We start from the raw sequence: 16,231 nt of genomic DNA, 5'->3' as shown, positions 1-16,231 counted from the left end.
TCAAAGAACTCACTCAGCTCACCATCCACTCGCACCGTAGCCCTAGCTCCCTTGTACATACTCTTTACAGCACTCAACAATTTCCCCTCCACTCCATATATTCTTAATACCTTCCACATACCTTGCCTATCTATTCTGTCATAAGCTTTCTCCAAGTCCATGAAGGCAGCATACACTTTCCTTCCCTTCTCTAGATACTTCTCCACTAAACATCTTAGAACAAATATCTTATCTACACACCCTTTTCCCTTCCTAAATCCCCCTTGTTCTTCTCCAACTAGCTCCTCTGTCATATGCCTAACCCTATCAATGAGTATTCTACCATATATTTTACCAGTCACACTAAGAAGGCAAATACCCCTATGGTTACCACATACTTCTCTCTCCCCTTTTCCTTTGTACAGAGGAACAATTATGCCTGATTTCCAGTCCTCTGGAACCCTTCCCCCTTCCCAAGCCAATCTACACAACTTCCATATCCACTCCACAACAATCTCACCCCCATACCTAAGCATTTCACCACACACCCCATCAATTCCTGGGGCCTTTCCCAGCTTAATCTTCTTCATTGCTTCCACTACTTCCGCCCTACTGATCTCTTCCTCCCTCCTCTCATCTCTTCTTCTCCCAGCCATTCCCCAACCACTTATACTCACACTGCTCTCACTCTCTACATTCAACAAATCCTCAAAGTGCTCCTTCCATCTCCTCAATTTCTCTCTCTTCTCCACCAGCAATCTATTATTCCTATCTTTCACTCCCCTATTATTTCCCCTTTCACACTGCCTTACTTTCTTTACCTCCTTCCAAAACAATTTCTTACTCTCCCTCCATTTCACACTCAGATTCCTCCCAAACTCTTCATCCACTTTCTTCTTACTCTCCTTCACCAGTCTCTTAACCTCCCTTCTCCTGCTCACATATACCTCTCTCTTCTCTCTCTCATCTTCTCCTCTACCTCTACTCGCCAACCATTCACTATATGCCTTCTTCTTTTGTTCCACAGCTCGTTTCGCCTCATCATTCCACCATGCTGTCCCTTGCACACCCTTGCATCTCCTCCTCACTCCACAAACCGCCTCACATGCTGCGCCTATCTCTTCCGTGAATATCTTACATATGTCTTCCAGCCCTTCCATCTGCTCTAGCTCATACCTTCCCAATCTTTCTTCCACTATGCTCTTATACTCTGTCATTTTCTCACTATCTTGCAATTTCTCCACTCTTCTCACAGGAGCTGCTTCCTCCTGTCTTCCCCTTCGTCTCCTCAACCACTTTCTTTGCATCTTTACCTTGGCCATCACTAAGTGATGGTCTGAGACTCCATTCCCCCACCCTCTCCACACTCTTGCATCCAACACTTGTCTTCTCATTCGCTCATCCACACACACGTAGTCTATCATTGCCTTTCATTCAACAAGTTCACCATCCATCCTCCTCCTCACTCTCCATGTATACCGGTGGATCATCTTATGACGAAAGTAGGTGTTGGCTATTGCCAACCCCTTACAAGCACAGATGTCCACCAAAGCACTACCATTCCCATCTACTTCAGCTGGCACACCCCACTGACCAACCACTCCATCCACTCGTACATTCCCAACTTTGCCATTCATGTCTCCAATCAACAGCACTCTCTCGCTCTTCTCAAACTTGTCCATACATGCTTCTACTCTCGCCCAAAACTCATCTTTCACTCTTGCCACTCGATCCTCTGTTGGAGCATACACACATACAATCGCCCATGCTTGTATACCTACTTTCATCCTCACCCATACAATCCTTGCACCCACTGTTCCATACTCTCTTATATTTTCCTTCCACTTCTTGCTTATCATCAGACATACTCCCTCTCTTGCCCTCTCATTCTCACTGACTCCCGCACATATACCTACACCATATTCCCATTCTCTCACCCATTCACCTCTCCATTTAGTTTCAGTCAATCCACATATATCCACTTTTGCATCCTCAAGCACCTGAACAATCTCTCTCTCTTTCACTTCATCATTCACTCCTCTCACATTCCATGTTCCCACCCTAAGAATGTCCTCTTTCCGTTCCTTAGTCGTCAACGTATGGTCCGTCCGGGTCCGAGGCGCTTTGTTCGCTTTTTTAGTTAGTTCTTTTTACGGGGTGGGGCACTAACCCTATTAAGGCTTGAAATAATCACTTGATTCACATCAACTTTCTTTATTTCCCTAAATACAATATTGCCCATAAAACATCAATGATTCTGCAGAAATATACTTTCCATCACAATTATGTTATTCAAAAATCTATATGATCATCATCACTGTGTTTCTTTGCTGTGTACATTACGTCATATGTGAAATTTGCCAACATCATTTTGTTTGGTGTGAAATCATTACATTTTATGCCTATATGCCCAAACATGAGGAGTGTTTTCAATCGTTTCATGCTGCTGTCTGTTTCTTAATTTACTTTTCACTAAATTATATTGAGAGAAAACCCTCTCTACTGCAGCATTGCTTGCTGGCAATGATAGTCAGTATACCATAGGAATTTCTGGGCTGCACCCACTGTTCCCTATGGGAGTATTAGAGCAAGGCCCATTTATGGGCCTTGTATTAGAGGGTCTCTCTCTCTCTCTCTCTCTCTCTCTCTCTCTCTCTGCGCTGTATGTTTAAACAACTCTTTCTCTCTGTCTCAGTATTTTGTCGTGATGTGATTTAACTCCAAACTAGCCCCCCAAACCGCGACAGTTTTCAAACCAGCTCAAAAAAATGCAACCCGCGACCGGTAAAATTTGCTCATGGAAGAGCTTGAAAACCAGCCCAAAATGCCGGGAAAACCGCAACCTTGGCATCCCTGCTGTACATTCAGTGGCTTCATTTCTCTCAAAGATGTTAACTTTACTCTTCGCTACATTCATCTTCAGATTTCATTTCTTACATACCCTCCCAAATTCATTCACTAAGCCTTGCAGTTCCCCTTTGTCTTCACTTAACAACACCGTATCATCTGCAGACAACAGGACAGGGAGTTTCCAAACACTGCTCTCTCTCGTTAAGGCTGCTCCAACATCCACAGCCGCACCTTGTATCTCTTTTATAACCCCATCCATTTACAGATTGAACAACCATGAAGCCATAATACATCATTGTTTCAGTCCAACATTCAGATAAAAAAAATTCACTGAGTTCACTATCCACACACACTGCAACCTTAGCACCCTCATACATACTCTTCATGGCTTTCAACAACTTTCCATTTACTCCACATATTCTCAATATTTTCCACATTCCTTGTCTGTCCACCCTGTCATATGCTTCCTCCAAATCCATGAAGGCCACATACAACTTGTTTCCCTTCTCTAGAGACTTTTCCACTAAAGACCTAAGGATGAATATCTGATCTACACAACTTCTTCCCTTCCTAAAACCTCTCTGTTCTCCAATTTATGCTTTCACCCCTGTCCATTTGTTTGTTGGTTGATTGGTTGGTTTGTGAGCAAGATTACACAAATGCTACTGCATGGATTTCCACAAAACTTGGTAGAAGAATGGGCCTTGGCCCAGAATAGACTCCTTTACATTTGGTGCGGATCCGAGTAAAGATGCTGATGGTGTTACAACCTATAGGATTATGAGTTTGGTATTGGATTGAACTTGATTGAATTAAAAGGAACTGCATGTTGGGCCTTGGCTGATTGCCATTCTAGTTCCTCCTTTCTTTCCCTTGCTCTGTCAGTAACTATCCTACGTTATACTTTTCCTATTACACTAAGAAGAGAAATGCCCCTGTGATTACCACACACTTCTTTTTCCCTTCCTTTGTACAGAGAATAATTATACCTAGCTTCCAATCCTCCTGGACTCTATTTTCCTTCCAGGCCAATCTGCACATCTTCCATATTCATTTGACTGCTTTCTCCTCCATGCTTCTGCATTTCACCACATACTCCATCAATTCCTGGGGCTTTCCCCATTTTGACTTTCTTCATTGCTTCCACTATTTTCATGCTACTGATCTCTTCCTCCCTTCTCACCTCCCTCCTTCTCCCAGCCATTCCCCAGCCACTTATACTCGCATTACATTCATTCTCTATGTTGAACAGTTCCTTTAAGTGTTCTCTCTATCTGCTCTTTTTTTCTGCCATCTCCGCTATCAGTCTGTTATTTTTATCTTACACTTCCCTACCATCTTCTCTATCGCATTGACTAACACTCTTTACCTCCTTCGAGAACATTTTCTTACATTTCCTTCACTTTACACTAAAATCCTTCCAAATTCCTCATCCACACTCTTCTTACTCTCTTTACTAATCTTTTCACCCCTTCTTCTTGACCTCTCTCTCTCTCTCTCTCTCTCTCTCATGACTTCCTCCAAGCCTCAGTTTCCCATCCACTCACTATATGCTCTTTTGTGCCACAGCTTGTCTCACCACTTCATTCCACCTTGCTGTTCCTTGCACTCCCTTACAACTTCTCTTCATCCTGCACACCACCTCACATGCTGCATAGATTTCTTCTGTGAGTATCTTGCACACACTTTCCACCTCCCCCATCTGCTCCAAATCATATTTGCCCAGTCGCTCCACTTCTGTCTTATATTTTATTTATTTATTTATTTTTTTCATCCTCTTGCAACCATTCTACTCTTGTTGTATGGACTGCTTGCTCCTGTCGATCCCTCCTTCTGTTCCTTTATTGCACTTTTACCTTGACTTTCGCCACCACCAAGTGGTGGTCTGAAAGTCCACTCCCTCAGCCTGTGTATGCTCTTGCATTCATTGCAAACCTTCTCATTCTGTCATCCACACACACATAATCAGTCGTTGCCTTCCATTCATTCAGTTCACCACCCACCCTTCTCATTACTTCGTCACTTGTCACCTTTACCTGTGGATCATTTTGTGCTTAAAGAGGGTATTGGCTCTATCACCAACCCCTTCCACTAGAGCACTGCCATTCTCATGCACTTCTGCAGGCACGCCCCGCTCACCAACGACTCCATCCACCTTCACATACCCTAATTTTCCATTCATATCTCCAATCAAAACACTCATTCCTTTCAAACTTTTCCATGCATGCCTCCACATTTGTCCAGAACTCCTGTTTCACTTTACTTGCACGGTCTCGTGTTGGCGCATACACACACACAGTCATCCACGTTTGTAATCCTGCTTTCAGTCTTGCCCACACAATCCCTGAACCAACTGATCCATACTCTCTTATATTCTCCTTCCTTCTCTGCAGAGAATAATACATACACCCTCTTTTTCCCTCTCATTGTCATCTACTCTCGCACATACAGTATACCCCATCCATGCTTCTACTCTCTCACACTCTCACCATTCCATTTTGTCTTTGTCAATCCACATATGTCCACTTTTGCACCCTCAAGTACCTTGACAATCTCTCTCTCTCTTTAACCCCCTCATTTGCAACCCTTACATTCTATGTCATTATCCGAACCAAGTCCTTTGGCCAGTCCTTGGTCGTCACATACCCATTTACCAGACACAATATATCCACCTTCTTCTAGGCCTACCATGCCTTCTCTGACCTTCAGATTCATTCAGATATACAGTAGCTACCCATTGCTCCACTCTATTCACATCCATTCTTTCCACATGCCCATACTGTCTAAGCACACTGTCTTTAACTCTGGTGTTCACAGAATTCCTTATTCTGCATATTCCATGAATCAAGATATTCCTTATCCTATCCTGTCTTCTCACATCACTCACATAGCACCAGCCACTTTCCTCCCCTGTGTCTCTCTACTTTCAACATCCTTTGCACATTCACCTGTCTTTTCAATCACTCCATCCAAGTACCTAAACTCACCAAATTTAAGTCTCTCCATTCTGCATGTACTTTCAAGCCACAATGCATACAGACATTTCCAAAACTGCACCAGTCTACCAGACTATCTGCAAGCAGGACTGCATCAACTTCATACATCAGATTTGAGATACTCCATCCTTTACTTTTCATTACCAATGCCATCCCTCTTTCCATGGTCCATGTTTTTATCTCTTTCATATCTCCATCCATATGATTAATAACAACCATGGGAGCATCACATGCCCTTATCTGACACCAACACTGATCTTAAACCATTCACTTAGATGCCCACCTATCTTTACGCATGCTTGACCACCAACACAAAAGGCCTTAGCGGCACTTAGCCGCTTATAAGACTTTTCCTGATCCCTCTGTTTACTGTCTTATGCATTTTCCAGATCCATAAAAGCCAAAAATTGTCCCTCTCATAGGCCACCACTGTCTGTCTCATTGCCAATATTTGATCTGCACATTCTCTGCTGCTGTTAAATTGTTGTTTTTTAGTTTCCCCTTCTGTGAGGGAACCAGGCCCTGTAAATAGCCCAGTTAGTGGTGGGATATTGGAGTTAAAGGAGGGAGAAATCTTATTGTAATATACAGTAGCATTGTGGCTTCATGTGGAAGGAGCTTGCTGCCCATTAGATGTAGCATTCGTTGTCGGGTGTCATCTTGTTCTTCCTGTAGGCACGGATGGTTGTGTCTATGAAGGAATGAAGCTCGTTGTTGTAGAGGCAGTGGTCTTGGGGCTTCCAGCTCGTGGTCCGTGAGGGAAGAGATGTAAGCACTGGTCATGGTGTCCGTAGGTGGTATCATGATGAGATGTGGTGCAAGGCATCGGCAGGGTCTTGTTGGCACTGTTCTGGTGTTGGTGGCAATGAAGAGGTGGTGGCAGGTATTGGTTTCTGCTTCTTTCTCTTCTTTCATGGTGGTAGAGCAGCATCTGTGAAGCTGGAGGAGAGGCAGGACATTATTCCCTTTCAGTGACCTCTGTGGTGTTAGGGCAAGGAAGAGGCTGGTCATCCTGCAGTGGAAGTGGAGCAGGATAGGGCAGAGGAGGCTGAGGAGCAAGGTTAACAACACTGACTGCCTCTTCAGGGATGGAGATAGAGTGGTTGTGGTGGAGCAGCACAGGGATTAATTTGATAGGGGCTGCCCGGTCTTCTTGTGCAATTGTAATTGCAGATTGCATGCATGCAAATATCCAGGCCTAGATGGTATTATCCTCATCAGTTGTGCATCGATGTAGGTGTTTGCATTGATCGGGGGTTTGGCTAGATCCCTCCACTTGGCTGCCTGAAGGGCCAGTGACAGTGGCAACCTCTGGCCCCTTACTCCTACTGAGTGTAAATTCCACTCTCTCCCCCACTGCCAAGGATTTTCCAGTCTTCCTGGAGTTTGGCTTTTTGATGGCATTGTGATGGACAAATATGTCCTGCTGGTTGTCCATCCTCATGATGCAGCCATAACCCACCTTGAAGTTGTACCACTTCACCTTCTCCGAGGTGATGGTGGGTGGGGAAGGATTAGTGGGGTCCTGGAGGATGTCTGGGTCTCTGTGGTAGGCATGGCAAACTGGGGAGGAGATGTAGCTCTGGCTGCTGCTCAACCAGAACTGTACAGTGTACTGCCAAAGTAGCAAAGTTTGTCATTCACCAGGCATTCTGATATGTCCCTCACTCTCTGCATAATCTATCTATCTATCTATTGCCAGACGCCTCAATCCCGTTTGGGGTGGCCACAAACAAATCGCCTCCAAGTCGCCCTGTCCCCCACCATTTCACTGCCCTACTCCCAACTCACACCCCCCTCTCTCATATACCTCTCCACCCCATCCCTCCATGTCATCCTCAGCCTCCCCCTCCCTCTTCCCCCCTCCACCTCACTCACATACACTCTCTTCGTCAGTCTTTCACCCTCCATCCTCTCCACATGGCCAAACCACCTCAGTGTGTTCCTCATAACGCTTCCTATCACATCCACATCCACACCACAACGCTCCTTTATATCCTCATTCGTCAGCCTGTCTCTCCACGTGACTCCACAGGCTCCTCTTAAATAACTCATTTCCACTGCTCTCACTCTTGACTTGTGTCCTTCCAACAATGTCCAAGCTTCACTTCCGTACGTTAGAGTTGGTATCACAATACTGTCATGTAGTAACTTTTTCACTTCCATGCTCACTTCCCTGTTTCTTATCACTGCTTTCAAGGAACCAGCAACCTTTCTTCCCTGCTGTACCCTTTCAAGCACTTCACCCTCCAAACCTCCATCCTTACTCATCACACTACCCAAATACTTAAACGTACTCACATTTTCCAATTCCTCACCATCCAACCTCACTGTACATTCACTAACTTCACCTCTCTCAAAGACCATTACTTTACTCTTCCCTACATTCACCTTTAGGTTCCGTTTCTTACACACTCTCTCAAACTCATCCACCAAACCTTGCAGCTCCCCTTCGTCTTCACTCAACAACACAGTATCATCTGCAAACAACAGTACAGGGAGTTTCCAAACACTATCCTCTCTCACCAGGGCCACTCCAACATCCACTACCCTACCTTGTACCTCTTTTATTACCCCATCCATGTACAGATTGAACAACCATGGAGACATGACACATCCCTGTTTCAAACCAACTCTCAAAGAGAAAAATTCACTTAGTTCACCATCCACACGCACTGCAGCCTTCGCACCATTGTACATACTCTTCACAGCATTCAACAACTTCCCATCTACTCCATATATTCTTAACACTTTCCACAATCCTTGTCTATCCACCCTGTCATATGCTTTCTCCAAATCCATGAAAGCCGCATACAACTTCTTTCCCTTCTCTAGAAACTTTTCCACTAAAGATCTAAGAATGAATATCTGATCTACACAACCTCTTCCCTTCCTAAAGCCTCCCTGTTCTTCTCCAACTAATTTTTCTGTTCTTTCTCTAACTCTGTCTATAAGTATCCTACCATACACTTTTCCTATTATACTAAGAAGACAAATGCCCCTATGATTACCACACATTTCTTTTTCCCCCTTTCCTTTGTACAAGGGAATAATTATACCTGACTTCCAATCCTCCGGGACTCTACCTTCCTCCCAGGCCAATCTGCACATCTTCCATATCCATTCTACTACTATCTCTCCCCCATGCTTCAGCATTTCGCCACACACTCCCTCAATTCCTGGGGCTTTCCCCGATTTAACATTCTTCATTGCTTCCACAACTTCTATCCTACTGATTTCTTCCTGTCTTCTCACCTCCCTCCTTCTCCCAGCCATTCCCCAGCCACTTATACTCGCATTACTTCCATCCTCTACGTTCAACAATTCCTTAAAGTGTTCTCTCCATCTGCTCACTTTTTCTCCCTTCTCCACTAGTAATCTACCATTTTTATCTTTCACTCCCCTGCTAACTTCACTTCCACCCTGTCTTACTCTTTTCACTTCTCTCCAGAACATTTTCTTACAGTCCCTCCACTTTACACTCAAATTCCTTCCAAATTCCTCATCCACTCTCTTCTTACTCTCTCTTACTAATCTTTTCACCTCTCTCTTCCTTTCCACATATAACTCTCTCATCCGCCTCTCAACTTCTTCCACGCCCCTATTTCTCATCCATTCATTGTATGCTTTCTTCTTTTGTGCCACTGCCTGTTTCACCTCTTCAGTCCACCACGCTGTTCCTTGCACCCCCTCCGTCTTCTCTTCCTTCCACACACCACATCACATGCTGCACATATTTCTTCTGTAAATATCTTACACACACCTTCCACGTCTCCCATCTGCTCCAATTCATATTTGCCCAATCGTTCCTCCACTTCTCTCTTATACTCTGCCTTTTTCTCATCCTCTTGTAACCTTTCCACTGTCCTTGCAACTACTCCTTCCTCTCTTCTTTCCCTTCTTCTATTCTTCCATCTTACTTGGATCCTAATTCTGGCCACCACCAAGTAGTGGTCAGAAAGTCCACTCCCCCAACCTCTATACACTCTTGCATCCTTTACACATCTTCGCATCCTTTCATCCACACACACATAATCAATCATTGCCTTCCTTTCATTCAGTTCACCACCCACCCTTCTCATCACTCGCCATGTATACCTGTGGATCATTTTATGCCTGAAGAGGGTATTGGCTATCACCAACCCCCTCCCAGCACAAATGTCCACTAACGCACTCCCATTCTCATCTATCTCAGCAGGCACACCCCACTCACCAACTATTCCATCCACCTTCACATTACCAACTTTACCATTCATATCACCAATCAAAAACACTCTCTCATTCCTTCCAAACTTTTCCATGCACACTTCCACATTTGTCCAGAACTCTTCTCTCTCTCTTCTAGCATGATCTTGCGTTGGCGCATATACACACACAATTGCCCACATTTGTATTCCAACTTTCAACTTTACCCACACAATCCTTGACCCAACTGATCCATACTGTCTTATGCTCTTCTTCCATCTTTTACTCACAACTATACACACTCCTTCCTTTGCCCTCTCATTCTCATCTACTCCTGCACATATACCCCATCCATACTCCCATTCTCTCACACTTTCTCCTCTCCATTTTGTTTCAGTTATTCCACATACATCCACTTTCGCACCCTCAAGCACCTGGACAATCTCTCTCTCTTTCACCTCATCATTCGCTCCTCTTACATTCCATGTACTCATTACCAAGTCCTTTGTCCGGTCCTGGGTCGTCATCGTTTGGTCAGTCATTGTCCGAGGCTTCTTGTTTGTTTTTTTAGTTAGTTGTTTTCCGGGGAGGGGCACTAACCCTCCACCAACCCTTTTAGTTGCCTTTTACGACAAGCAGGGATACTGGGGGAGTATTCTTGAAAACCCCCCTACCCCCAGTATAATAATTCTTCCATATACCTCTCCTACAGCATACAAGAGATTTTTGCCATGATAATTTTTGCACTCACTCCACTCACCTTTTTTCTTGTACAGGGATACAGTCACGGCTTTTTTCCATTCTGCTAGTACGGTTTCACTCATTCAAGCTTTCTTACATATCTCCGACAAACACTTCTTTGCACTCTCTTCATTAAACTTTGTCATCTCTGCATACACCTCATCAATGCCTGCTGCTTTCCCATTTTTCTGCTGCTTCACAGCATTCTTCGCTTCTGCCAGTGTCATGTTTCCTGGCACTGTACTACGTTCCTTCTCAGCACACTGCCAAATCCAATCTTTTTTATAGCTGCTGTGTTTGCACATTTCCCATTTATCAGTTGTTGAAAATAATTTTTTCATATGCTTCATATTTCAGTTACATTGTTTAATACTGTATTGTATTCTTCCACTTTCATCTGTCACACTTTCACACTTGCTTTCTCCTCTACATTTTGGCACTTTCTCTTCTAAATTTTTGCACCTCTTTCCAGAATAGTTTCCTGTTTTCATAGTACAGTAGGATCTCGTCAATAATGTCTAACCGGTGACAGAAAAACGCTGTTATTAGCGAAAACATTATTTGCGTGACATTAAAATACATGTATAATGTGTTTCTTGGTGCCTTCACGCCACGATTTTTACCCATTTTTCCCATTTGGACCCTCCTATCACTATTTTTTAGCTGAAATAATAAGATGTTGTTAAACTGTCATGAGTAATATAAAACTCTCCTTAAACAAGTTAATGTGTTTGATGTGACGATTGTTTTGAGGCCTGTGCGTGAAGGCTACTGTGGTGTACCCCGTGATCCCTCACTGGCCTCGTCCCCACTCCTGCTTTTCGTGCCAAGGTCACCAACTTCCGTCAACACTTTATCAAACCCCACAGAGTCAAAATCTTCAGGAAAGTCCCCTGTGTCAGTGTCTAATCAACCCCTCTCTGTTGTTCTTCCTCGACTGGCCGGCGTTGTGAAAGAAAGCGAGTGATGAGTGACTGATGGTGGGCATTCACTCAGTTGTGATACTGTTTCTGGCATTTTCTTGAAATTTGATTTACAAGTCCAGTCATTAGTCATTTATTCTGATGGCTGCTTTATCTCCGTCTCAGCAGACTTGAGTTGTGTCAGGAATGCCGACCACGGTTGTTTAGTGGTTGCCAATGTTGTATTATTCCAGGCTTTGACGAAGAAATTTATGGCCTGTTGAATGTTATATTTCTTCCAGAATACGGCAACAGTAATTATGCTGGGGGTTGCAGGTATACCAGGTGGAGTAGGTGAGTCAGGTGGGGCTATGGAGGTGGAGGGGGAGGCAGCTGGTGAGTCAGGTGGGGCAGTGGAGGTGGAGGGGACAGCGGCAGGTGAGTCAGGGGATGTGGTGAGGGGAGGATCCTCCATCTCCTCCGCGCTACTGCTCACATTTTCAGCAATTTCCTTCATCTCTTCTTGTTTGTCTGTTTTATTCCTCATCTTATTATGGACATATTTCTAGTACAACTTGGCATCTGTCAAATAACTGTTATTCAGGTGAATCCAAATGTTGTTATAGAAACTGGGTAATTGTTCTAACTTACCGTTATTGCCGAAAACATTATTGTCGAAGTCGTTATTGGCGAGATCCTGCTGTAATTTGCATTCATGTTTTTTCCAAAATCATCAATTTCCTCTCTTTTCTTTTTTTCTTTTCTTTTTTATGGCATTCTGCACAGAAGCTGTTTTACAGTTCTTTTGTAAAGGTGCTGTGTAGATTAAGTTAATGTATTTTAATAATTAATTTATGGTGTAAATATTACTAAGAAAAGGTGATATAGCCTGTGTAAGGAATTGTGGTTTGAAAACAGAACAAGTGTCTGGCTCAGGGATGATGAATGCCCGTGCCCCACATAGTCTTAGGTCACCTTTGGACAAGGTGTAGCACCTGTTAGCCCACCTAAATGGTAGTAGGTGGATGGTTACCATCAACCCAGGAAGTACTACCATGGGAGTGGCATAAGGTGAAGCAGTCCTTGCACAGCACTCCTAGCTGGAGAATTCACTTACATTTACCAAGTGCTGTACAATAGCCAAAGTCAGGGCTGAGACTAATACAATACTTATGTCCTGTACATAGCTTATCCATCAGGATTGGTTACACTAAACAGCTTTTGTAATGTTTACTGGTAATACAGGCATTTGTTACTTCTCACATTGAGTCACTAATAGGGTTTCACTGTACAACACAATGTAACATGACATTTCTCTTTTTAGCAGAAGTATTAAGTGTACGTTACTGTTCCATATAACATCATTATTTGTGTGCAGGGTTGTGCCACAGTACATCTCACTGACCAATGCGTGCCTGCTCAACGCCTTGACAGGCACAGGCCTCTACCTATACTCCAGCCAGCACCTCGCACGCGCCACACCAAAGGAGAAAGTATTGTTCTCGTAAGCATTCATTTTTCTTTGATCTTTCTTTGCTCTTTTGCATGCATTTTGTGTGTGTGTGTGTGTACAGTATTTACAGTATTAGATATAAGAATGTACAAGCAAAAAGATTCATTATAATAAACACCAATGTGTTGATATGCATGGAGGCGATTTGTTTGTGGCCACCCTTTCTGGGATTAAGGCATCTTGCTATAAGGAGAGAGAGATACATTGATATGTAAAGAATATAAACTGATGTATCCCTGAGGATGGAGAAATAATAATGTGCTCCTTACTTCTATGTATTCTGTTTTGTGAAAGGCAGTCAAAAGTTCAACAATGAGTAGTGGAACTTCCCTTGTTGTAGTAGCAAAAGGATAATGTATGATTACACTGTGACCCAGCGCTTAGGTTGCAAGGCACTTTGTACTCCGACAATACAGGTTGGCAAAGATTGCACCAAGGGGCTTTCTCCTGTGATTCATGTCCTTACAGTGGTCAGAGTGCTGTGTGGTTGATTACCCAGTCTGTGTGAGCAGGGGAATTTGGCTTTGGAGGGTGCTTTCTTTCTCCTGTGATTCATGTCCTTACTTTGATCAGAGTGCTGTGTGGTTGATTGCCCAGTCTTTTTGAGCAGGGGAATTTGGCTTTGGATGATGACATTAATTCATTTCATTAACAACAATTTGAAGAGAAGTACCAAAAGCTTTTTCCAATCTTCCATCATCTAATCCAGTGTTGCCCCATGAGGATCATAGGAGCCTGGGGCTAGGCAAGTTGGTCGTGACATTTAAAGTGAGTGACCAGCTTCACTCATCCTGAGTGGCATTACATGAGCAATAAACCCCAGCCACCCCTTGGATATAAACCTACACAGACTCAGTCTGATTGGAGTCCCTTAATTGCCCGCTAAACCACCAGGCGCCATAATTTGGTTATATGGTTACCACCTGGCGTGGTAAATGGTTTCCTGGTGTACAGGAAACATATATATATATATATAGATCTCTCTCTCTCTCTCTCTCTCTACATATATATATATATATATATTCATGTCTGTGTATGTATGTGTGCTTAGAGTGTGAAAATACAGGAGTATCCAGTGTAAAATAGCTCTGAATTTCCAGAATATAGCCTCAGTGACTAAGAAGCATGGTGGAATGAAGAGATGAGACAAGTTTTGTTTCATCGTTTCATTTTTAAAGGCTCCAACATGCTTGCATGCATCGGCCTTGGTCACCTAATGGCGGCTCTTCATGCTGCACGATCCATTGCAGCCCCCCTGTTCAGTCCCTTAACCCAGAGGTCACACTTAATGACCTCATCCCGTGTCTTTCTCGGTCTACCCCTCATAACCCCACCCCTAATATTACCACCTCACCTTCCTCACCCAATTATCATCCCCCATCCTCACCGCATGTCCAAACCATCTCAATCTACCTCTCCTCATCACAACACCAATACACTTCAGTCCCATCCTACCTCTCAACTCTTCCATCGTAAACCCAGCCCTCCCAGACCTTGGACGCAGGGACGCACTACACATCCACCTAATCATTGTCATTTCTGTACGTCTGAGCCGACAAATATCCTCCTCCTTCACTGCCCAGGTCTCACTACCATACAGCATTACACTCCTAACACATGCTGCATACAAAGACCCCTTAGCACGTAGGGAGAGTCCTCTCAATATCAGTAGAGGCATGAGCTCCCTGAACTTCTTTCAACCACTTCTCACCCTAGCCACAGAGCTAGCTCCAGCCCCACCTCCAGCACACAACATGTCTTCCAAATAACAAAACTCTTCCACACACTCAAGAGATTTACCAGGAAGTTCAATCCTTTCATGTCGGACATTCTCCACCTGCTCTCCCCGACATGCTGTACACATAAAATCAGCATTATCTTGCAGTCTACCTCTGATACCACTACATCTCCTATGCACCCATTTATCACAAACACTGCACAAGATGGAATTATTTCCCAAGCCCTTGTGGCAAACTGTACATGGCCACTCTCCCCCGTCTTTAACAGTACCACCACCAACCCTAGATATCATCACTTTTGTTTTATCTGCATTTTACCCTTAAGCCCTTGTGCCCCATACCATCTCTCCACTTCCTAAACCTTTCCTCCTCCTCCTTTTCGCTCTCTGCAATCAACACCAAATCATCAGCATACAACAACTCCCATGGGAGTCCGTTTCTAAAGTCATGTGACAGGGCTTCAAGTACCATGATAAACAACATGGGACTCAAAACTGACCCCTGATGCTCACTAACATCCATGGAAAACTCGTCACTCAAATCTCCATTCACTCTTACCTGGATGTGAGCACCCACATACATAGCCACAACCACCCTAACCAGCCACTCCTCCAAGCCAAGCTTTCTCATTGCCCACTTCACCACCTCTCTAGGGACTCTGTCAAAGGCCTTTTCCAAATCAACATAAAACAAAATACAGATCCCTTTTCTTACCCATATATTTTTCCTGAAGCTGTCGAACAATGAATATGGCATCAGTGGTCCCCCTACCTGGCATAAACCCAAACTGCATCTCATCAATATTCACTCTCTCTAATCATACCTTCTAAAATTCTCTCCATTACCTTCATTATCTGATCTAAAAGCTTTATACCTCTATAATTTCCTCTTTCCAGGGCATCACCCTTCCCTTTATACACATTTACACTCTTCAGCCAATCATCTGGGACAACACACTCATAAATAATCCTATTTATCAGGTCAGTGACTAACCTCACTCCTATATCGCCTGAGGCCTTCAGCATTTCGGCAGTCAACCCAGACACACCTGCTGCCTTCCCCACCCTCATCCTGCCTATTGCCTCACTCACAGTAGCAGTATCAATCAAAGGCCAAGGGCCAGACACTGGATCTGCTGGCTCCAAACCTTCCCTGTCCCAGTCAAACTCCTCATTCAACAACCGGTTATAATGCTCTCTCAGAGCATCTTTAATATCCTCGCTGTTCACCACTACCCTTCCTTCATCATTCTTCACACACTGCCCACCTATAGTATCCCAATTATCTCTCTTCACCTGACCTGCCACCCTAAATATCATATTTTTC

At 43.9% G+C, this 16,231-nt stretch overlaps 1 protein-coding gene across 1 annotated transcript in view; it reads left to right on the top strand.

Annotated features, from left to right (window-relative positions):
• The window catches only part of LOC145391260 (uncharacterized), an 87,488-nt gene that overhangs the window by 51,611 nt on the left and 19,646 nt on the right, over window positions 1-16,231 (top strand). Inside the window, exon 2 of the mRNA XM_080265935.1 lies at window positions 13,032-13,157. Coding sequence (XP_080122061.1) covers window positions 13,032-13,157 — 126 coding nt within the window. The remainder of the gene's footprint in view (window positions 1-13,031; window positions 13,158-16,231) is intronic.

Source organism: Coenobita brevimanus, chromosome 17, assembly GCF_032717465.1.
Source record: "Coenobita brevimanus isolate Jiangsu-jjx chromosome 17, ASM3271746v2, whole genome shotgun sequence".
Taxonomy (NCBI): domain Eukaryota; kingdom Metazoa; phylum Arthropoda; class Malacostraca; order Decapoda; family Coenobitidae; genus Coenobita; species Coenobita brevimanus.
Note: the sequence above shows the minus strand (reverse complement) of the source record. Positions and strands in the feature narration are given on the sequence as shown.